Source organism: Geospiza fortis, unplaced genomic scaffold (assembly GCF_000277835.1).
Source record: "Geospiza fortis unplaced genomic scaffold, GeoFor_1.0 scaffold275, whole genome shotgun sequence".
NCBI classification, from domain to species: Eukaryota; Metazoa; Chordata; class Aves; order Passeriformes; family Thraupidae; genus Geospiza; species Geospiza fortis.
The window spans coordinates 2,196,506-2,218,808 of NW_005054341.1; the positions used below are offsets into that span (position 1 = coordinate 2,196,506).

General features: G+C 41.1%; 1 protein-coding gene across 1 annotated transcript; it reads right to left on the reverse strand.

The window, feature by feature from the left end:
* Positions 1-267: 267 nt before the first annotated feature.
* Positions 268-15,631, reverse strand: LOC102038626 (cadherin EGF LAG seven-pass G-type receptor 3-like). The gene is made up of 20 exons (XM_014307672.2): positions 15,616-15,631; positions 14,779-14,937; positions 14,229-14,380; positions 12,907-13,075; positions 11,825-12,033; positions 10,278-10,457; positions 9,474-9,693; positions 8,993-9,129; positions 8,163-8,306; positions 6,863-7,107; positions 6,273-6,382; positions 5,441-5,575; positions 5,156-5,292; positions 4,788-4,985; positions 4,390-4,484; positions 3,276-3,431; positions 2,517-2,714; positions 1,823-1,945; positions 1,222-1,432; positions 268-755 (listed from the first exon to the last, which is right to left on the reverse strand). Exons 1-20 carry the CDS (start codon positions 15,629-15,631, stop codon positions 543-545), a joined length of 3,207 nt encoding a protein of 1,068 aa, XP_014163147.2. The 3' UTR covers positions 268-542.
* Positions 15,632-22,303: the final 6,672 nt, after the last annotated feature.

The following is a 22,303-nucleotide window of genomic DNA, read 5'->3' on the forward strand; positions in this document are numbered from 1 at the left end:
GGCGGCCGCTCCCGTGTCCCGGGAAAAGCCGCGCCTGTGTCCCGGGAAAAGCCGCTCCTGTGTCCCGGGAAAAGCCGCTCCTTCGGGGCTGCTCCGGGGAAAGGCACCGCCTCGCTGGAAAAGAGGAGAGATAAAAAAAAAACGGAGGAGAACAGGAAAACTAGAAAACAGACTCTCGTTTTCAGACGCTACGGCGGACGATTCTGCGCAAAAGAACGGAATTGCTGTCCCAAAATTACTCGATCTGAAGCAATGACAAGGCAGCGCCTCTGGAATCGGCTTTATTGTCTTGCCCATTTGACACGTGCCAGAAGAAATTAAATACACAGTGAGACAGCGCTGCTGCTGGGGAAGCAGCCCTGCAGCACAGCACTGCAGCCCTTCCCGCATATTGCTTGGTCTCTTCCTCATCCATCCTTAAAACAGCAACAAAATTAAAATCTGGATAACGTTCCCATATTCTTATTGCTCATTTAATTCTGAGCTGTTCCAATGAGTCTCATTGTGGTTTTTCTATAAATGTTCTCCATGGAGTGTTCTTATCAGAGAGATACATCATCCCCAAACTCATCGTTTTCAGACTCATCATCTCCAGGCTCATCGTCTTCAGGCTCATCGTCTTTTGGGCTGGAAGCCAAAATCACTGCCACCTCTGAAAATTTTACTCCTTTCAGTTCTTTCTCAGGGGCAGGCAGTGTGGGCTCAGGTGTTAAGGAAAGAGCTGGCTTCTGGTTTGTGTCTGTTGGAAAGGAGTCCTGCAAAAAAGTGTAGTGCAGGTGAGGCAGAAAACTACAAATGGTTGAGTGTGGAGAAATTATTAACGATGGAAATCATAAAATTTTGAGCCCTTTACTGTTCACAATTCCATAGAGACAGAAGAGAGGCATCACTTTTGGATTAAAATCCTGCTCCTTCTAGGCATGGACAAACAGCCCCTCCTCCTGAGATTTTTTTATAGAATCACAGAATGGTTTGGGCTGGAAGGGACCTTAAGACATTGTCCAGCCCCAACCCCCTGCCATGGGCAGGGACACCTTGCACTAGACCAGGTTGCTCCAAGCCCTGTCCAGCCTGGCCTTGGACACTCCCAGGGATTACTTCACAACATTTTTTTGTTGTTAGTTCTATTGGATTAGCTTTTTTTGGTCATTCCTTCAGTTACTGGGTAAATAACAATAAAATACCCTTCGCTCCATGCTTTGCAATCATAAATCTCATTACCTGTTCTGTTGTGAATCTCGCTGTGGGCTGGACCTCCACATTTCTACTTTCAGGAGCTTTTTCAGGTGCTCCATGTTCCTCACTTTCACCCTTGTAGTCCAGCAGCACTGTCTCCAGGTAGTTGTCTTTTCTGGGGGCCTGCATTTCATCTTTGTCAGAATCATCTCCTCTGGTGACTTCCAGGTTGTCAAATGACATCACCTCCGTTCTCCTGAGAGAGGTCAGAGAATTCACAGCGCCACAGACAAAAATCTCAGCCTCTCTACAACCAAGAGCAGCGTCTCAAAATTACACTGATCTCAAAATTAGTGGGATTGTACTCAGGGGAATGAAGTAGCTTCTTGTATCCTGAAGGGTTTTTTCTGCATCAAGATTAACAATTTGCTAAAGAGTAAGTAGGAATTTGCCTTTGATACAAGATTAAAAGGTATTAACTTACTTCAAGTGTAGAGATTTTGAATTTGTCATTGTAAGGGTCCTTAAAAATGGACCTATAGCCTAGTGGGAAATCCAAGGAAAATCCTGTGGTACCAAAATAAACTAGAACCATGGGTTTTGTATGCAGTTTTTTATAAATTTGTGATTGCAGCAGTCTACTTACCTATTATTCATGTGCTCTGGTTTCTCTAAGCTTTTCAGACTTCCATTTTTGTCATCTGCCCACGGGTTATCAATGCCCTCCATAACATCAACTTTCTTAACCAAATCCTGTTTCCCATACTTTCTGAAAATAATACATTAAAATAATAACAATAAAAAATTCCTTTTGAAGATTGGCTTTACAGTTGTTTTAGAAACAGAAGATGAGTTACTTGTGTTATAAATTTAATACAGAACATTTATTTTCAGTGTTGTTCTGGGGATTAGTTTGGAGTGTTTCCTATTTTTCCATAATGGTAGCAGGGTAAATGTTTGCTTCCCTTCTGGAAATTGTTTTCCTCTACCATGTGGCCATGCTGCCACTGAAGTTAAGCAGCAAAACCTCCCTTGATTTAAGCAGCAAAACCTCCCTTGATTTCATCATTTATGGGGTTGGAAAAGACCCATGTGCCCCCCTTCACAGTGAAAATTTCTGCTGCCCACATTTCTCTGGTTCAGAACTATTTGTTTCTGCTTTTGCTGTGTGACAAACACAAGAAGAAACAACCTCCAGTTGTGTGTGGTGCATCCAACATAACAAATCTCGGGCAGTGCTCCCCACAAAATCTGGTAATTTATCAAACGCCTTTTGAGTTGACACTTCATTAAACCCGTCAGTAAAGGTGGATGACATTGTAAAGGCAAACCGTGGGTACCTTTTCCTTTTCAGGTCCAGCAGGACATAGGCCAGGAAGGCGATGAAGGTGGTGGCCAGCAGCACCCCCAGCACGATGGCAGCCGTGCGCTCCGGGGCCGCCGGGGCCGCCGGAGCCTCGGGCACGGCAGCGCTGACGGATGCTGAGAACACCTCCTGCAGCCCCTGCTCAATGGCAGCCCTCTGCTCCCTCAGCTTCCTGGGGAGACATGGAAAACGGGCATCTGCACCTCACCTGTGTTCTGGCTGCAGAATATCCCTCCCAGGTCTGCCAAGACCTTTTCCGAGCATTCGGGCTTGTCGTGTCTTCCCTTCAGGAAAAGCTCTGTTTTCCAGCAAGCAGCCCTGGTGCTTGTGACCTAAAATGCTGCAGAGCTTGGACACTTGAACTAGAGCCACATCACTGACAGGTTACCAAAGAAATGTAAAATATACCTGAAGTATGGGGTTTTAATCAACATTCTACCACTCCGATATATATATATAATCTATCTATCCATCTATCCAATATATATATATATATATTTCAGATGTATATATCAGGTCAATATGTATTTTAATTATATTCTTCCTCCGTCAGCTTTTTTCTCTTAAATTTTCTCTGACTTTTAAATCTATTTTGCACAATGAAACAGCCTTACTCATGTTTTTGGCAAACTGAAAATTAGATTTCAGTAAATAGTGAATCAGCTTTCTGAATTCTAAAAAGCCCTATCTGCACGAGCTCAGAGCCCCACAAGCCAGACTGTGCCACACAGACCTTTTCACATCTTCTGCAGGTACTTCCTGGTGGGCCTCATCAAAAGCAATGATGTCTACTTGGGTTTCATCAGTGCTGCTCCTTGAATTTCTGTCAGACTCCTTGGAATAGATATTAAGCACGTATACATTCCATCCAAGTTTCTCTTCCAGGACCCTGACATCATATGAAGAAAACATTTTTTATTAGCTGGGCAATGACAGATTCTTTTACTCTGGAAATTAAATGAAGTATTATTTAGTACAACATTTGGTAGATATTAATTGATGCTAATAAAAGTACCTTGGCAGGTGTTTTGATCAAAGCCTGTAAAATGGCAGGATTATCATCAGCCAAGGAATAAAGCTATTTGTCCAAAATTGTTGAGTGATTGAGTAGCAGAGGAAAAAAAATATCTATAGATTACTATAAACAGTAAAGGTGGGGAGGAGGGAAATTCAGTCTCATAATCCTCATGGTTTTCTCCTCTTCTTCCAGAGATTTCCTGCTGGATGGGACCAGTGGCCCAGTAAATCCATCATTCTGGCAGCAGTCAGCACCAGCTGCTTCCAGGAAAGTTTTCCATTTCATTTTTACCAACAAGAACTGGTCCATAATAGCACCAACATCACAAACTCATTTTTCCCACCTTCAGAGTGATTTCCCTTCATAAGCACAGGACTCAACATTTCCAATGTAAATACATGTTTATGTGTAGCCAAACAAAAGATCTTCCATCTTTGTTAACATGCCCAAAAGTCCCAATTGTAGTTTTAATTTAATGGTGGGTTTGGTTTGTGGTGTCTGCCCTATGTCTCCACATTTTTATCCTGCTATCCATGAAAACCTTTATCCCAGGCTGTTAAAAATGACACAAACCTTGAGGTGAGAAGAGACCACATGAAATTCTCTAGTCCAGTGACCTCTTTGAGATGTGTCAGCTTCAGGGTAAAAACTTACAAAGCAAAATTTGGTGGATTCCTGTGAATTTGCTCAAATTATTCTGAGCTCTGTCAGATTGAAGGCCTGGCTTTTGCTGAGCACTGGCTGCAGGCTGTCAGACCCCTATCCCAAAGGGACTCTGAATTTATTATTAGATATTATACCAGAATAAGCTTCACAATTTCAAAAATACCTTTGTACTTCAACACTTTTTCTTTCCACAACACTGATCTTCTGATTAAGCACCAGCATCACAACGTTGCTACTGGAACTGGAATCAACAGTTACCTAATAAAGAATTACAGATAAAATTTTCTAGAGCATTTGTACCTCTTGTAGATTGATCAAAAAAACCCACAAAAAAACCCAAAATAATTGTCCTCCAAAAAGCAGTTTTTGTGCCAACATATTTTTATATGTCAATGAAAATGGCAACCTCTTAATTCTAGTATGTAAATATTCATGTATCTGACAGCCCTATATTGACAGAGTTAAGTAATTTTGTACTTTTGCCATTACCAAAATTAGCCCTTCTTGTTTACAATTTTGACATGGAAGTAAATCAGGATTATACACAAAAATCTTCCTTACATTCACTGTTGTCTGGGCTGTGAGTCTTCTTGTGCCTTGGTCTGCAGCTTGGACTTGCAGATAAAACGTTCCAGCTTTTCCTGCTACAGAAACTGTAAAAATCTGCCCTGTGTTTTCATTGATGTCAAATTCATTGGTTTGGCCTCCCACTAAGCTGTACAGCAGACGTCCATTGTCTCCTGAGTCTGGATCTGTGGCCTGGGTTTAGAAAAGGGGATTTGTGACACTCAGCCTGTGGCTTTTGGGCTGCACCTTGTTCTTCAATAAACTCAGCTCTCAGGAGCAGATTGAAGGCTCCTCCAGTGCAGTGGGAGAAACCCAGCTCTGTGCCAGGGTTTGTCCTTGTGGAGAGCACAGGAATACTCTACCTGGACTGTGGTGACAGGGTATTTGTAGGGCACAGAGCTGGGAATGCGGGCAGAGTAGGAGGGGCTGGAGAACACGGGCTGCTCGTTCACGTCCTGCACGGAGATCGTCAGCATGGCCGCGTTCTCAGCAAACAGCCCTGGGGAAACACCAGTGAGCAGCCTGCAGCTCCTCACCTGTCACATCAAACTTCACAGCTTAAAGAGAATCACAGCTCCTGCATGGATTGCAAACACAAAACATGTGTCCACTGCTCCCCTGGAATGTTGTTCAAAGCGAGAAGTTACCTGAACGCTGGGCCTCTGCAGCAGAGGAGACTCTTGCGTTTGCTTGAATTAAAATCACATACTGAGAAACTTCCTCATAGTCCAAATTAACTGCTGTTCTCAGCTCACCACTTTCAGGATCCAGTCTGAAGTGACCTGAAAGGACAAACACACTTCTGCTGTGCCAGCTGCCATTAGCTGCCCTTGGGATGTTTCCATGGCTGCTCTGCTCTGAGCAATGTGAAATCCAACACTTCCACTGGCCAGGCAGCAAAGGCATCGCCACAGCTGGGCTCCTACCCCACACCAAACAGCTCTTAAACGTGCAAAGGAGCAGTACATGTGAAAAAGGATTTCACATGATTTCACAAATAAGGAGAGCTGCAGCTCCTTCTTGCACAGCTCCATTTTTTATGCATTTCCAAGTTTTCTTTCAGGTTCTATGTACTTCCTTTGTTGTGGGCCAAATGGAAGCTGGGCACAGCTGCAAGAGGGCAGATGCCCTAATATAAATGCAAGGAAATGATGGACTGAAAGTGATTGGCAGGGAGGAAGCTGCTTGTTAACAACACTTTCTATTTTGGCTCCCCCAGTCTCTAAATTACTCATATCTTATAGTTTAAGATTAAAAGAAGCTATTTCTTAGCAAGTCACCACCCTTCCTAAAGCCAAAGATCAGCAAAGTCAGTGCTGAAAAGCCCTGAAAACAATTCTCTGTGTATACTCCTGTTTTTAAAAAAAGTTTTATCCATGCTCTCCATCCCCTCATTTATGCACAGCAGCACCTGCCATGCAAAAGACAGGTTATGATGTTCTCCTGGCTATTTTAACTTAAAATGGGGCTGGTACTCACCTCTTTCATTGCCAGATACAACAGTGTAATCAATTGGTTTTCCTGAAGTTTCAACCACAGCAAAATCATAAATTAAATAATCCACTCCAGTGTTTTCCGAAACAGAAATGCTGATGCAGGAAATAAATGATGAACCATAATGTTAATTTTGCCAACAGTGGTTGCCCAGGCAGGCTTTGAAATGTAAGTTTTTAAAAGAGAGTTGTCTGTGGTAAATCTTGCCCCCTCCCCCTAGTTGTTTGCCAGATCTGCTCAACTTTCAGAATACAGTGCAAAACCCTGGTTTTCCAGCCAGATTTTGGGTCATCCTTGAGTAAAACCTAAGGAAAAATGTCTTATAGTGTTCAAGAGCAAAGGGACAAAGAGTCTGGCTTATAAAGCTGCAAAGTAGAGAAATAAAAGGCAGTGCCTCAGCTCACATTCACAGAACCCCAAGTGTAGCAGAATTTCCAATGTTTTGCTTTAAAAACCCCCAAAACTGATCTCCTTTCTTCTGCATGGAAAAATATGACAGTGACCTTCAACTTTGCTCTGTTATGCACCACCTGGTGAAGACATCCCAGTTATTTAAGTGAATGTGAAAGCCTCACCTGATGTCGCTTTTGTTGAAGCGAGGCACGAACGGGCGGTTGTCAAACACACTCAGAGTAACCACAGCAGTGCCATTTAAAGGGGGAGAGCCTTTGTCCTTTGCCATCACTGTTAAGTGCATCTCTCCAGACCTAGACAGGTTTCCAGTTGTAATTATCTTCCCCTCACTCAAGTCCTCTATCAGGAAGAAGGGGCTCACGGTGGCATCCGGGAGGATGTAATACTCAATGAGGCCATTGTGCCCCTGCCAGGAAAGGAACACAATTTCATGGAACTGGGAGTGTGTTTGGAAGGGTAGGAGAAACACTGAAACAAGAGATCCAAAAAACATCTAAATGTCTCTAGTGAAATTATTTTGAAAACAGTGGGTTTTTTTTTTAAGAATGAAAGCTATGGGAGGATGTGTAAAAATTTATAAAAAACACAAAGAAGAAAATACACAATACATTGGTCATTTACACAGTGAAAACATGGCAAAAAGTCTCTAATGAAAATAAGTCAGATGTGTAGAGGGGGACAGTCAGAGTCATGAGGGTGGCACAGGGAGGACAAGTGCCACTCTGCACAGCTGAAGGAGGAGTTTCACTGGGGTCTCAATGCAGATCTCCCACAGTTCAGCAATTTTCAAAGGCAATTGCATTTTTCATACAGAATCATTGAAGAGGCTGATTTAAAAAGGGCTGTTAGATGATTTGCAGCAATGTACCACAGCTGCAGCTATTCCAACCAAAATTATGCATGAAGAAATAGGAAGGCACCTGCTACACCTATTTTGTTGTCACTTGGAGATGTTTCATCTTGTAAATGATATAATTACTCGTGATGTTGTCATGGTGATGTGGTTGACTACTGGATATCCCTGCCAGTGCCTGGATCCTATTTGATGGGTGTAGTACAGATATATCAAACAAAATTACATTTAACAATGGGGACAGAGAGAATCAGCTGGGGTGCCACACTTCAGAGGAGTTTGGTGAACAGACATTTCCTTGCTTAAAGCAGCTCTATGATGTTTAGTTTTTACAGATTCTTCTACCTCAAAAGCTCAAATAACTTCAGAGACACTAAATTGCTTCAGTCCTTGTATACTTCTGAAGCACTGGTGCATGCAGCTGTGTGTAGGAAAGGGTAAAATTAAAGGGAATACAGCTGAGGAAACATGCCCAGAGCCAGGGAGTACATCAGTGTCAAGGCAGAGCCAGCTGAACTCCTAATGTCCAGTTAGGTTTGGTGCTGCCTGCCTGGAGAAGGAGCAGGATGGGCTGTGCTGAGGCTCAGGGCCACAGAGGAATCTCTCACCTGGTCACGGTCGGTGGCGCTCACGGTGAGGACAGGAGCCCCCACGGGATTCACCATGTTCATGGCAGCAGAATAGGAGCTCTGGGCAAACACTGGGGCGTTGTCATTCACATCCATCACTGCAACTCTGACGTGGCTGGCTGCCTAGGAAACAAAGTGGTGCCATGCATCTCAGGGTATTTAGAAACTCTTGTTTAGCATTGTTTTTTCTTTATGTGCACATGCAACAGAAATGATAAATCAGGCTTGGAAAAGGCTGCAGTAAAATATTGTCTGGGTTTAATTGTGTGAACTCAGCATCAGAGATCACTGCAGGATTTTAGTAGGAGAGGCAGGAATTCAATGTTGCAGTAGGATTCTCCTTGAAAGGTGTCTGAATGAGTTAGAACAGGACATGTTTAGGAGACCAACCTGTCCTCCATGCAGTTAAGGAAACCACACACATTCTGATTCTGTTAAAGAAGTGTCTAATAACTTCTCAAATAAAAGAAATACAACAGAACTAGAACAATCTGCTGAAAATACTTCTTCTCCCACAACAAATTATCACATCCCTTACAGTTCTAACAGCAGGAGACAACTCCAGTTCCCCAGCAAAGGTCAGTCAGCAAACAATTCAGGATCAAAGCCTACCATGCATAATTTTGAATATTTCACATAATTAAAGTATACTATTACTCAATATGGTTAAAGGCTGTAGAAGTCTGACTCTAAACATGATGAGGTGACTCATTTATTTCTACACAATAAATGGCTGGGATAGATCTCCCTCCCAGCAGTTCAAAATCCACTCTGAAGTGTTGCTGTTCATTACAGTAATGGTCTCTTACCTGATAGAAAGGGGCAGATTTATTGTTGACTGCAGTCACTGTGAGGTTGTATTTATTCATGGCTTCATAGTCTGGAGAGTTCCTTATCTTAATGATACCCTGTATTGCATCTATTTCAAATATATTTTCTCCCTCACCTGAGACAGATTTAAACAAGCATCATCAATTAATACATCTTAGCAGCACATAATTAACTACACTCTTAAATTATATGTTTATATGTGCCCTGAACTCATCAAAACTATTTTTAAGTAGTGTATGGATAATGTAGAAAAGCAGAAATATTTTGAGTGGATGGGCATTTGAAACATGAGCCAAGGTTTGAAAATTGTATGAGCATGAATTAGTAACATTCCAAACCAGGAGAAAGTGAATGTTCTTGGCTTTGGTGGAAAGAGGTTAGGAAATAACATGGATAATACTAATTATGTTCATAACTGAATAGACAAAGTGCCAGTGCAGTGGCAGAATTGCTTGTTACCTGTGAGGTTATACAGAATGAAGGCATTGTCTCCTGTGTCTCTGTCTGATGCTGTGATTTTTCCAACTATGAATCCCACAGGCACGTTTTCCTGGACACTGAAGTCAGGCACTGGATCAAACACAGGTGGCCAGTCATTAATGTCAGTGATCTTTATCACAACTGTGCAGTAACCCCTCTTCTTCTCAGGGATCCCATCATCTTCAGCATACACCACAACCTGTAAGTTGCACAGTTATTGGAAGTCAGAAGTCATACAAAGACGTTCTTGCATAAGGATTAAAAAAACCTTGGTGAATTTTAAATTTTGAAATATTCTTACATAAAGCCCCATTCTGAATTCTCCTCAAAATGATTATTGAAAACTTAAGGAGTATTTGGGTGAATAAAAAAGTCTTTCTGTGTAGAACCAGCAAATTCACCAGTATTTTTGCTTGAAGCAAAATAAGACTATAAAAAATACCCAGCAGTGGCAACAAGAAAAAGAAGATTCAACTGAGAATCATATCTGCAAGATCTCAGCACAGGTTCAGGCAACAGACAGGGCTGAATACAGGAGCTGTCATTGTGAAATTAGTTATTCATGTGCTGAAGTGTTTCCAGGGCAGGTGAACAATGAGCTGTGCTTGAATTTCATTCCAGTCAAAAGGCAGTGGCTTGTTTTAATAATGCCTCATGCCTTGAGATGCTCCTGTTCCAAACCAGTGCAGAAAATGTTCAAGCATTATCAAGCTAAACAAAAGCACAAGTGCCACCTGTTTTCCAAGAGAAAAATAAAGAAGATTTAAAATATCTAAAGCAAACCTGATACTCTGTGGGTTCCTCTTCATAATCAAAGGGGGCAGTGGAATAAAGGATTCCAGTGGTTTCATTTATCCTGAATTTCAGTCCTTGTCCATTGAGAATGCCATATGTCAGGAAACCATTCCTGCCTGTGTCATTGTCCTGAGCTTTCAGCTGCACAATCTGAGTAGCAGGGGAATGCTGGAGGAAGAGAGATTGAGGTTCTCAGAGACTGCTTTGCTGGAATTGCTTGACTTATGTGAAAGTAACAGGTATTGCATCCACTTACAGTAGTATAGGCATTATAAAATCAAAATTATACAACTTGATCAGTACAGCTAGAGAGTCTCTTGCTTTCTCTAATTTACAGAAAATAACTGTTTTCCTCCCCCCATGTCTCTACCTATAGCTGCAATTTTCAGGAAGAAATATTATTTCAAACAGCCCAAATGTTAACCTCAACATCTGACTTGCTGTTATTTCTGTGTAACAGCCTCTTCTCCTATGAAACTCAATGGGTGTTCTCAACTCCAAAATCATATTTCTTTCTGAACACTATTTGGCTAATAATTATCGAAATAAATAATCTAATTCTTCCTTTTTTAACAATGTTATTTGCACCAAGATCGACAGAAGGTATCAGTGTTTCACACTTGCAGGGCCATTTGAGACCTGAAGTTATTTGATCCAACAATTCCCACTGTGTAAATATTTCACATGGAAATCAATTTTTTAAGGTTGGGAAGTGTGATTCAAGTTCTTCTCCATTAAACTCACTGGGAACATAAAATTATGTGTAATAAGTTGAACCTCTATTTAATTCAGTGGTAGAGATGGACCAGACTTTAAATCAGTTGTGGCTGCTAAAGACAATATGTGTGCATCAGCTGGGGATCCCAAAGGCAAGGTATGTGCTCCATAAAATATCAACATGATCAGTGTGCTGCTTTTTTTTTTAAAAAAAAGCAACCAGCAGATTAAAGTGTGAAAAGTGTTGCTTAAAAATTGAAGAGTGAAATGTTGAGCAAGATGCTTTTACATTTTTAAATGCTGTGGCTTCTTCTGTAGAGAACCACAATGTCTGAAAATCTGCCTGAAATCTGGCTTGTTCTCTGCTGCTGATCACTTGTGCCAGCAAAATCACAACAGATTGTATGTGAGCAAGAGCAGAAATATTGTTAAATTAGAGACTGTGCCCTGGTACTGCCCTGTATGAAGCTGTCTCACAAAAGGCTGAGTGAGATCCTATGGGGTGCCCAGCACATCCAGTAGATTTCAAATGCACCTGAATATTCTCTATGTAAAACATTCAAAATGCAGTGGTAGTTCTTCCTTCATGGAGCCCCCTATTAGAAAAGATTCACTTTTCCTTCAATAAATCCACACTTCTAGATCATTCTTGGTGTGCATTGGGATGGAAATAAACCTCACAACACCATGTGGTAGGACAGAACAGCAACTCTGCCCAGCTCCTGAAGGTTTACTTGTATACTCAACAAAATATTCTTTTTATTAATATTATTTTGAAGACTTATTTTTGTGATTCAGTTTGGATGACATTTTCTTACCTCTGGCAATCTCTCTTCCAGTAGAGAAGATGGGAAAACTGGGGGGAAATCGTTTTCATCAATGACTTCCACCTTCACTTCCACTTCATTAAATATGGCAGCATTAGATGAGTCTGATGCTCGTACCTTGAAATTTACTGGAAAATCTTCCAGTTTTAGATTCTTACTTGTTCTTACAATACCATTGGATGGATGGATAATGAAATATCCTGTTAAAGAAAAAACAACCAGAAATTATTCTGGTATGATTTCATTAGTTGAAACTGAAGATATGAATCTCCCAGTGAAAATTACACATTATTTATATGAAGAATACTGTAACATATATATATGTATGTTACAGTATTCTTCAAAGAACAAAATGAAATTCAATGTTTTTACAAGGTTGACAAGAATGTCAGATATATCCAGGGCTGTAATTAATAAAAAGAAATAATTCAGAAGGTCAGATGGGAACCAAAAGGGAGAAAATACAATCCACCACTCTCCAGTCCAGTATTCACATTCCTCTGAAACAGTCAGAGATTATTTGTCCCTCTTTCAGTCAGAAATTTTTTATATTTCCTAACAAGTCCTGTTCTTAATGAAGATGAGGAGTTTTACAACCACCTTCAAGATCACAACTTCATACAAAGCACTTTACAAAACTGAAGTACAAATTGTTTGAAAATCAGCAAAAAACCACGTGGGACAAAGCACTGATGCACTTTACCACATGCAAACTCACTCTAGGCATTCCCATTTGTTAGGAAAATGTTGCTGAGTTAGTTTTTCTCCTAGAAGTTTTTGTGTTATTAGTTATTTTTTGTCCAGCCAGAGTAACTTTATTCCTGGCCAGGTACAGCCTGATCTTCCTGCAGCAGACACAGCACCCAGCTGGTGAAGCCAGCCCTGCACCACGTGCCTTGTGCTGCTCTGACAGAAATTCAATGCTATGCCCACACCTGATCCACCTCAAACTGGTGCTCTGGCTTCATTCCCACCCAGGGTTCATGGCTGTGGAACTGAGGGAAGAGCAAAAACCAGGAAAGAAACCATCCCAACACTCAGTGCTCTTTCTGTTCTCCACATCCAGGGCTCACCCTTCTCATCTCCAGAGGTGATGCTGTAGTCCACAGGGAGCTTGTACAAGGCTCTGACCTCCACAACAAACGTGTCTGGGGGGCTCTGATCTGCCAGAGGGGCAGGGTGATAGGCTTCTTCCAGGAACACTGGGAAGGACACATCCATGGGAGCAACCACGACTGACACCTGCAGAGAAAAGGATGAGGCCACGGGGGTGGTGTTTGCAGATTTATCAAAAACTTTCCTACTGAGGTGTGGGACAGCACAAGTCCAGGCTTTGGTCAGTGAGGAGAAGCCTGGGATTGCTGCCTGCTGTGTTTGACACTGCCCTGAAGGCAGCAAATACTGGTGAGAAACACCAAAAACCTCCTCAGTTTAGGTTCACCTGGGTGCTTTGCTAAATGCAGAGCTCCAGTTCCTCACATACAGCACATTTCAAATGTCCAGTTCCTCACATAAAGCACATTTCAAAGGACTTGTCTAACTAAGCAGCTCTCAGAGAGATGCACTCATCTCCAGCCTTCCACTAGAGAGGGTGTAACCAGAGCAGGAGTTTGCACACACACAGTATTTTAAAACTATTGTGACTGATTTACAGATTAAGAACAAAAGGTGAGAGGTGGTAAATAAAAAATGCCTACTGCTTCACAAAAATAGTTTATTTCTGTTGCCAGACAGCTGCTGTCCAATCCTCTGAAGAATGATGGCTTGTAAATCTACATTTTAAGGTTGTTGAAGGTAATTTTCTACATCTTTATCCATATAGATTTCTAGTTCTTTTTTTAAATTCTGCTGTGATATTTAGTGGCAAAAGATCACCAGCAAGTTATAAGCACTGTGTAAAAATAATTTTTAAATCACATTTACATTTCTCACTTTTCAATCTAGAAATTATTTTTTCTTACATTATGAGAAGATAAACAGGAACATTATTTGCCATCTCCTGTTTATTTATCACATACTTCCATTACATCCTTCATGGCTGTCCCACTCTTTGACCTTGCACAGAAATCTCTACTGCTCTAACTCTCCTCCCTTGCAGCCTGGAGCTTCTGTCTGTCTTTTCTGAAATGGAATGATCACAACCATTTTGGGTGCTGTGCCAGCAATTGCTGGGGCAGCATAACTTGGTAACTGTTATCTTGTAGCCTGAAACAGAAATAAATCAGACATTTATGTCATTCATGTCAGAAATAAATCTCTGACATTCTGATTCCTGGTTTGCATCGTTTTGCCTGACTAATACCCCTCTCCTGGTGTGGCTATGCTCAGTTTACAATAAAGCAATCTGGGGAATTAACTGTGCAGTAAAGAGAGGGCCAGGCAGAAATGTTGGTACCTTTACAGAGGCTGAAAGAGGCGGCAGACCCGAATCCGTCGCAGTGACGTTCAAGGAGTAGTACAGGGGAACAGTTTGTGTGGATAAATCTCGTGTTAGCCTGAGCTCTCCTGTGGTACTGGAAAGAATGAAGAGGCCTTCTGAGTTTCCACCTGAAAACAGAAAAAGTATTGGAAATGTTCCCCGGAACCAGCAGAGACAAATGATTGAAGTGCATGCCCAGGAGTGAGGAGGCACACTGAAATCCTACACTTGGAGCAAGACACCCCCTCTAGTCAAACCTCCGGGCTCAAAACATGGCCAGGAGTGAATTCAGCACAGGCTGTTCAAGGCTTTGATCCATCAGGTGAGAATCTCCAAGGACAGCCTCTCTAGGCAACCTCTTCCATTAATTACTGATCTCCACAGAGGATTTTTTACCCCTTCTATCCAGTCAGAACCCACCTGTTCAGTTTATGACCTTTCTCTCTCATTCTGGTGGCATGCAGCTTGCTTTAGCAGTGTCAAGTATCCCAGTGATAAACAGCCCTAAGATTTTTTGCTAGCATACCTGAGATATTGTAGAAAATGCCTTCATCATAAGCCTTGCCTTCATCTCTTGCATTGATGTCTACTACCAGTGTGCCAGCTGTGGAATTGTCTAGGAGGATCTTGTGATATGAGGACTGGTCAAACACAGGTCCTTCTTCATTCACATCTTCCACAGTAACTAAGAAAGAATCATCACATTTGCTGAGTTTTACCCAAATGGTTACAAGTTGGTTTTTTCAGCTAATATAAACCAACACAGTTCCTCTGAATGAGAATATATCCAGTCATACTGATCAAAAGCTAGGATACCAACTTCACAGAAATCTTTATGCCTTTTTTCCTCCAACAGAACAAATTTATTTAATTTTTTTTAAGGAAGAAAAGCCAGCAATCAAGCACTGTTATTTTAACAAGACTAAAAACCATTGTCAACGCTGTTTATCACCCTAGAAACTGCCCTTCTGTATACAAGCAGAAAAAAACCTGAATTATGTTTTTGGAAACCTTTTCAATCAAAATGCCAATAGGTTCTCAGAAAACAGAAAAAAAAATTTGTGACTATATTGAAGGAAGTAATGTCAGTTTGTGTGAAAAATCCTCATTTTTGACATGGCAAGCTTTTTTTAGAAAAATTTCATTTGGCTATAGTGAAAAGATCACACTATCATTTTTGATCATTTACTCTAGCAGACTGCATTAGTATTGGTTTATACCTCAGAATTGCACATGCTGAAATATTTCCTAGGGTTGTTAATGAAAGTTCATTTTCTGTGGTAAAGCAGAGCTACCTGTAATGTTTGCTGTGTCCTGGAGATGTGGCTCTCCAGGATTGAAAGCTTTCAGAATAAACTTGTACTGGGATTGACTTTCATAGTCCAGAGGCTGCAGGGTTGCAATATCTCCAGAAAGTTCTCCCACATGAAATGAAGTTGTCTCTCCAGTTATGGTGTAATGAATGATGGCATTGTACCCTATATCTGCATCTGTGGCTACTGCACTCAAAATCTAAAATAAAAGGAAAAAAAAGGTCAGTAACAAAAGGTTTAGAGCAGAACAAAAAGAGTGGCAAAACATGCCCACAAGACTGGTATTGACCCACAGAGTGTTACTGACTGAATTCCTCATTAATTGATTAATTGCATTGCTGGAATTGTGGCACAGCTTGTGGCAGAGCAGTTACAGACTGTCAGGTGCCACCTGTCCCCTTGACTCCTGTAAACCTCTAGGGCACATCTGGCAAGGCAGATATGGAGGCAGAAATGGATGCACTGGGAGCTGCCCAGGGAGGTTGGGATGGTCCATCCCTGGGAGTGTTCAAGGCCAGGCTGGATGGAGCTCTGAGCAGCCTGCTCTTAGAGAAAGGTGTCCCTGCCCATGGCTGAGGGGCTGGAACAAGATGATCTTTAATGTCCCTTCCAACCCAAACCATTCCATGATTCTAAGACAGAAAAGCTTAAGAACAGAGAGATGCTGGACAAATGCACAACACTTACAGCACCAAACATCTTTAAAACATGCTGCCCATAGATCCAGTGAAAACTCAATCTGTGCAGTGTGGAATCACTGCTGAGGACAAGAGGGAAAGGGGGAGCAGCTCTCACTCTTTGGGAGAGTTTTGGGAGGAATCAGTGGGACAGGTACTCCTCTGTCATACAAACCAAGCACGCTGTGTGATTCCACAGGCCCCACAAATTAAAAAATGATGTTCACCAATGCACAGCCATGAGAGGTTACTGCCCTTTCCAGGTGCCCAGACAGAAAACAAGTGCACTGTTTGTTCTCAGTGCCTCTCACCACATGTGGAGGCTCATTCTCCCTCACAGTCACAGAGTAGGATTTTTGGGGGAGCACTGGTGGGTTGTCATTCACATCTTCCACAGTGATGCTCAGAACTAAGCTTGCAGATTGTGCTGGCTTCCCAGAATCACTGGCCTGTGAAGGAACAACTTGTCATTAAAAACAGCATTACTTTGATACAAATTTACTCTGTCAGTTCAATTTTGCTCCAAAAATTGTGAGCTTTTGCCTCTGCAGTCCTTCTGCTGGGCCAGTTATCCCTCAGTGACACTTCTCTAGCCCTGTGCTTGGTCAGTTGCCACATCTTCCTGCAGCTGGATCCTCACTCCATCACATGCTCTGCCTCTCATTAACAATTAATCAAAAGCTCCAGCCTGGATGCAGATCAAACATGCCGTGTGATCAGATGTGACACTAATCAACACAGGACTGTGATGTACAGATAGGTGGGCTGTGGTAGTTGAAAGAATGAGGAAATCCCTTGCATTTTGAAGTTTAAAGTGCCAAAAAAGCAAGTTGTGAAGAGCATCCAGTATGTGGCAAATTCACACTCAGTTTTACACTGCTCCAACATCTGCCATAGAAAATTCTCATCTCTAGGTACATTTGCACAGTTTTCAATTAGTCTTACGAAGTGTCCACTTTTATTAACTTGAAATTTTTCTGAAGACACTGCTCCATTTTTAATATGTCTCCTCTGTATCTTCCACAAGCTCTTTGACCAGTAAAAATATCTTTCAAATATATTAGTACTTGATGGAACAAACAAATATATTTTGTCAGTGCTGGGACATTTCTTTGTGTGCACAGTAATTGATCTGATTAGCAGCAGTAAAAATCCATGGAATCAGCTAAAATAAATAGATAACCTCATGGATGTTGAATGAAAGTTTATGCTTTTTCTTTTTAACTTGAAAAACCTCATTTCAGGTATTTTTTAAAAAGATCTAAGGACATATACTTTGGAAAATGAAAAAAAAAAAGGGAAAGGGACAAATAACATGGATTGGCAAGGCAGTTGTATGGTCAAAAATGGACCCAGGAATGCTTTGCAGCTGTTGTGTGACTGTGACCTTTAAGATTTAGGGTTTATAAGTCATTTAGTCACTAATACCAATTTACAGAGCAGAAAACAGAGCTCTGCATACAAAACATAAGGAACAGTCAAAACTCATGCATGAATTCAAATGGAATTCTCTAAGATTAAGTGGTTTTCTTGTGATGGTTCAGTATTCCCTCTTTTTTAATGCTGTGAACTTGTGTGAACTTGCATCAAATTTTTCAACTTACAATTATTTTCAATTCATAACTGTCCATCACTTCTCTGTCTAAGGGTTTTTTGGTCATCAGCTTGCCAGTAGAACTGTTAATATGGAATGTTCCAGCAAAATCATCTTGCAGAGAGTAGCTGATAAGTGCATTATCTCCTGCATCCAGATCAGTAGCAGAAAATGTGCCCAAGTCTAGACCAGCTGCATTCTCAGGAGCTGATAAATGAGTTTGGATCCATGCTGAGAAAACTGGAGGGTTGTCATTGATGTCTTCAACTCTCACAGTTACCTATATTGAAAAAAAAGAAACAAAAGGAGAAAAAGACACCAATTTGAGCTGTAGAAGCTGTATCCAAAGGAGAATTTTGATTTATTTTAGTCCATGGAAGCCTATAGGAAAAGAAAACAACCAAGGAACAAAGCCCAAAGGGAATAGAAAACAGCTTCAGCATTTCTCAGCGTTTGAGCATTTTCACAACCTCTGAATTTTTAATCTTTTTAAATTCTCAGCTGCAAGATAACATAAATGTAAGATAACACTCTCTAACTGGAAGAGATGAACAGAACTAATAACCTGGGGCTCTTTGGCTCATCTGCCTCTTGCATGTGACAGAACCATGCACAGAACCAGTTTTGGTGTTAATCAGTTTCTCTGGTTATGAGTTGTTCATAAGGAGCTCTCAGGGAGTGACACAATCTGTGAAGCTGACAATATCTCCAGATGGTAAAATCTCCTCAGGATATAAAAAAAATGGGAAATTAAATAGAAGGCTCTCAAAGCTTCACATTTGCATGACAGAAGACACTTATCTGGATTTTGCTTGACTGTTAATATTTTTTAAAGACATTTCATATGCCTTGGTAAAAAATATTTTGAAATGCATATTCCATACCAAAGCAACAGCTGTGTTGGGTGGCACCAGGGAATCCACAGCTTGCACAAGGATGCTGTACAGGTCTCCTTCCTCCCTGTCCAGCCTCACCAGGGCCACGATGTCTCCTTGGTCCTTGATGGAGAACTTGTCCCAGTGGGATTTCAGGGAGTACCCGACCTGCACAGCAATGCTGCCAGTCAGAGCCTTCACAGAGCCCACTGTGCTCCCTGGGGCTTTGTCCTCCTCAATGCTGAACTCGTAGCTGGAGCGCTCAAAAGTCAGCCCAAAGCTAGTGTCATCTACCAGCAAGTAGAGAGTAACAGAGGCTGAGGAGAGAAAACAAATTAAAATAGTTGAGTCACTGCTCAGATCATCATGATCTGTTTCCTTAAGCTCTTGAGGAACCAGTAGAAACTGAAAGAAATTATCATACAGGAAAGGGAAATGATAAGAAAAAAAGAAACCAATAGTAATAAGGATTAATATGTAACACAAAATGTGAAGACTTCACAGCTGTAGTCACTCTAAAAAGATGTATTCAAATAATATTCTTGACGTGTTTATTTTTCTGTTTTCCTTTATCTTCCTAAAATTAGAAACATTTAAACAATCAGAAGTTGGCAAATCACACTCTACTGAGTTTCTGTTCCTCAAAAAAAATTTAATCATGTAGTAATTTTTGTAAGTTTTTCATGTGTTTTTTGGAGGTTAACTTTGATTTATCACAAACAGGAGAAAAAACTGATTTTCTTAAAATAGGACAAGTGGTCACAATAGAAATTGCACTCATGGCTTTATGTACCATAAGTACAACTGCAATAAATGAATTTTAAAGAATTATTTCTAGCCAGGGTTACTAAAACCAAGTTTTCTGTTAATACAATCAGCATGGAGGAGATCAAAAGGTAAAAAGCAAATATTCATCATTGTTCAAATGTAACTTTTTTTTTTTGCTAGATTCAGTTTGATTGATGGCAGTTGGATTAATTTAAAATTTAAACGTTTGCAAGGGTTATGGTTGATGTGGGAAGAGACAAAAGGGTAAAAAAGATGGTAAAAAAGATGGTATACCACTTGAGGTAAGCTGAGGAACTCCATGGTCAGTGGCAACAACTGTCAGTGTCACAACTGTGTCAGCTGTGATGTGCTCCAGGTTATTGCTGAGGGTGATTTCTCCAGTGCCATTATTTATATGGAAATCATCAGAATGGTTCATGAGGCTGCGTAAGGAGCAATCAGGAGAGAATTCATATTAATGACCTTGGAAGTGCCATCTACTCAGTGCTACCTCTGCAAGGAGCACTCGACAGACAATATTTGCCTATTTATAAAGAACAGCTTTTAATTGCTGTCTTTAGCCTAAAATGTATTGGTCTTTTATTTCCAAGTAAGTCTTCCATGATGAAAATGTGCAGCATTCATGCCTTCAGTTCCCATTACACCCCAAGGCTTTGATGCTCCCACCAGGAGAAGGCAGATCCTGCACACTCAGCTGCATGTTCAGCAGTGGGAGAAGCCCAAGTGACATTCATCTGAAAACCTGCTAATTCCTGGCCTTCTATGACCTCTCACAGATAACTGGATTGCTCACAAGTGATGTGGTTTAGGTAGAATGCTATCTCATAGTTAAAAATAACCTCTTCCAAGGCAGTAGTTCTAAACATCCACAAGTTCACTGCTTGTTCATTTGTCCTTCTCAATCTATGCTTTTCATGTCAAGGTATCCTGGTATTTTCCATGATTTAGGGCTCACAGAAATATCTTTCTCCGCTGATTTTTCTATGCATAGTGCATTAAGGAAGTTATTATCTCTTCCTCCCAGCAAACAGAAGATATGTAAAAAGATTCAGAGATTCATTTACTTCCTACCCAGACATTCCAATGTGTTGTTCAGAATTTCAGAAACTGAACTAAACATTGGAATTTCAGAGACTGAACCAAATCTTGGCTGTGGGTTTTTATTGCTAGCTTATCACTTGGTTGTGCCCTCTTATGACATAATCATGATTTGATAAGCTCTAAAACACCCAGTAATGGCTGTCCTTCTTCCTAAGTATAGAAACCATAACCGATTGTAGCACTTGTAAAATATTTATGAAGAGATCTTATCCTTCTCAAGGCCAATAAAAGTCCCTTTCTGTGTCTGTCACAGAAGTGTATTATTAACCTGACAGAAGAGTACCTGTATGAAATGACAGCGTTGTTCCCAAGGTCGGGGTCAGTGGCAGACACTGCCAGGACAGACTGTCCCTCCTTTGCTGCTGCCACAGGGATGCTGGCTGAGTACTGTGCCCTTGTGAACTGAGGGGGGTTGTCGTTCACATCCAACACCCTGATGCTGACGTGTGTGAAGTTCTGGGGTGTGGCAGGAGATAACCATGATTCAGAGAGTGCACAGACACGTAGGTGTACAAATAAAAGGCAACAATGATAAATCATAACCGGCTACTCCTTACCTGCCTCAGGGGCACTCCGTTATCAGATGCCAGCAGGAGCAGCTCATACTTGTCTTTACTTTCTCGGTCGACAGAGCCAGTAACCAAAATGGTTCCATCCTAGAGAAGGCAGGGGTTCAATGCACAGATCATTTGGAGAACTGTTGTGCACTGAATTCTCAGAAGGGATGAGGGATTGAAATAATCTATTCTCCTTTGGGCTAGTTCACATTCCAAGCAGCACCTGACCAGGAATGTCTTGTTTTAGGAATATCAACGTAGATTTGCAACCTACAGGGCACGTGCTGGTTGTGATGTGCACTAGAATGGTACTGCCTGCTCTTTTTTACCTGATGTATCTTACTATGCCAAGTCACTTCATGAACAGCAGGATCTAAATCTTGCTTTCAGCATACCCAAAGCCTTACCTGCTGGATGCTGTATGGATTATCCCCATCCTCAGCTGACAAGTAATAAGTAATTCGTGCATTCTCTCCCTCATCCAAATCAGTAGCAGTCACATGTCCAACTCTAGCGGCATTATTCAAGGTGTATTCCCCTTCCAGAGCCTCAAAACTGTATGGCAGATTCTGAAACTCAGGGTTGTTATCATTGACATCCAGAACAGTGATGTGGAACAAGGCACTTGAATTAAGCCCATTTATTACATTATCGACTGCCCATATCTGACAAAGTAAGAAAAAAATTGTCATTTTAGTTGCTGTGTTATCATTTTTAACCTCTTATAAAGATATAAAAAGGCATTCAAGGGAATGAAGTAGAGAGGAGCCAAAGCTACAGAGTCTCTCCCCAAATTTACTTGTAAAGTGAATGCAGATGTAGTCTCCCTGTCCAGTTCTGTGTCATTCCTCAATGAGAGTGTTCCAGGGAAATCCACAGTAAATGAAGTGCTGCTGAGAATAAAGTATCCCTGAGAAAAGCCAGCCTAAAAAGAAAACATTGTTAATGTAAGTTTAAAATTATTAAGATTTAAGCTCAAAAAATAATCTTATTAATAGTAATACCTGACCTTTTTATAAGACTTCTCATTACAGAAGTACAAGTGATTTGCCAGGTTTAATAAATGAAAATCTGTACCCTGAGCTATTGGAATAGACTTCTTTGGCAAACAGGAGCTGGGCTATGTGGAAGCACTTATGGGCTTC

Excerpts from the sequence above, each read along its gene's own strand:
- LOC102038626 (XM_014307672.2), bottom strand. Across the intron at positions 9,694-10,277 it reads AGGAACCCACAGAGTATCAG|GTTGTGGTGTATGCTGAAGA; the intron begins GTTTGCTTTAGA and ends TGCAACTTACAG. Across the intron at positions 4,986-5,155 it reads ACCCTGTCACCACAGTCCAG|GCCACAGATCCAGACTCAGG; the intron begins GTAGAGTATTCC and ends TTCTAAACCCAG.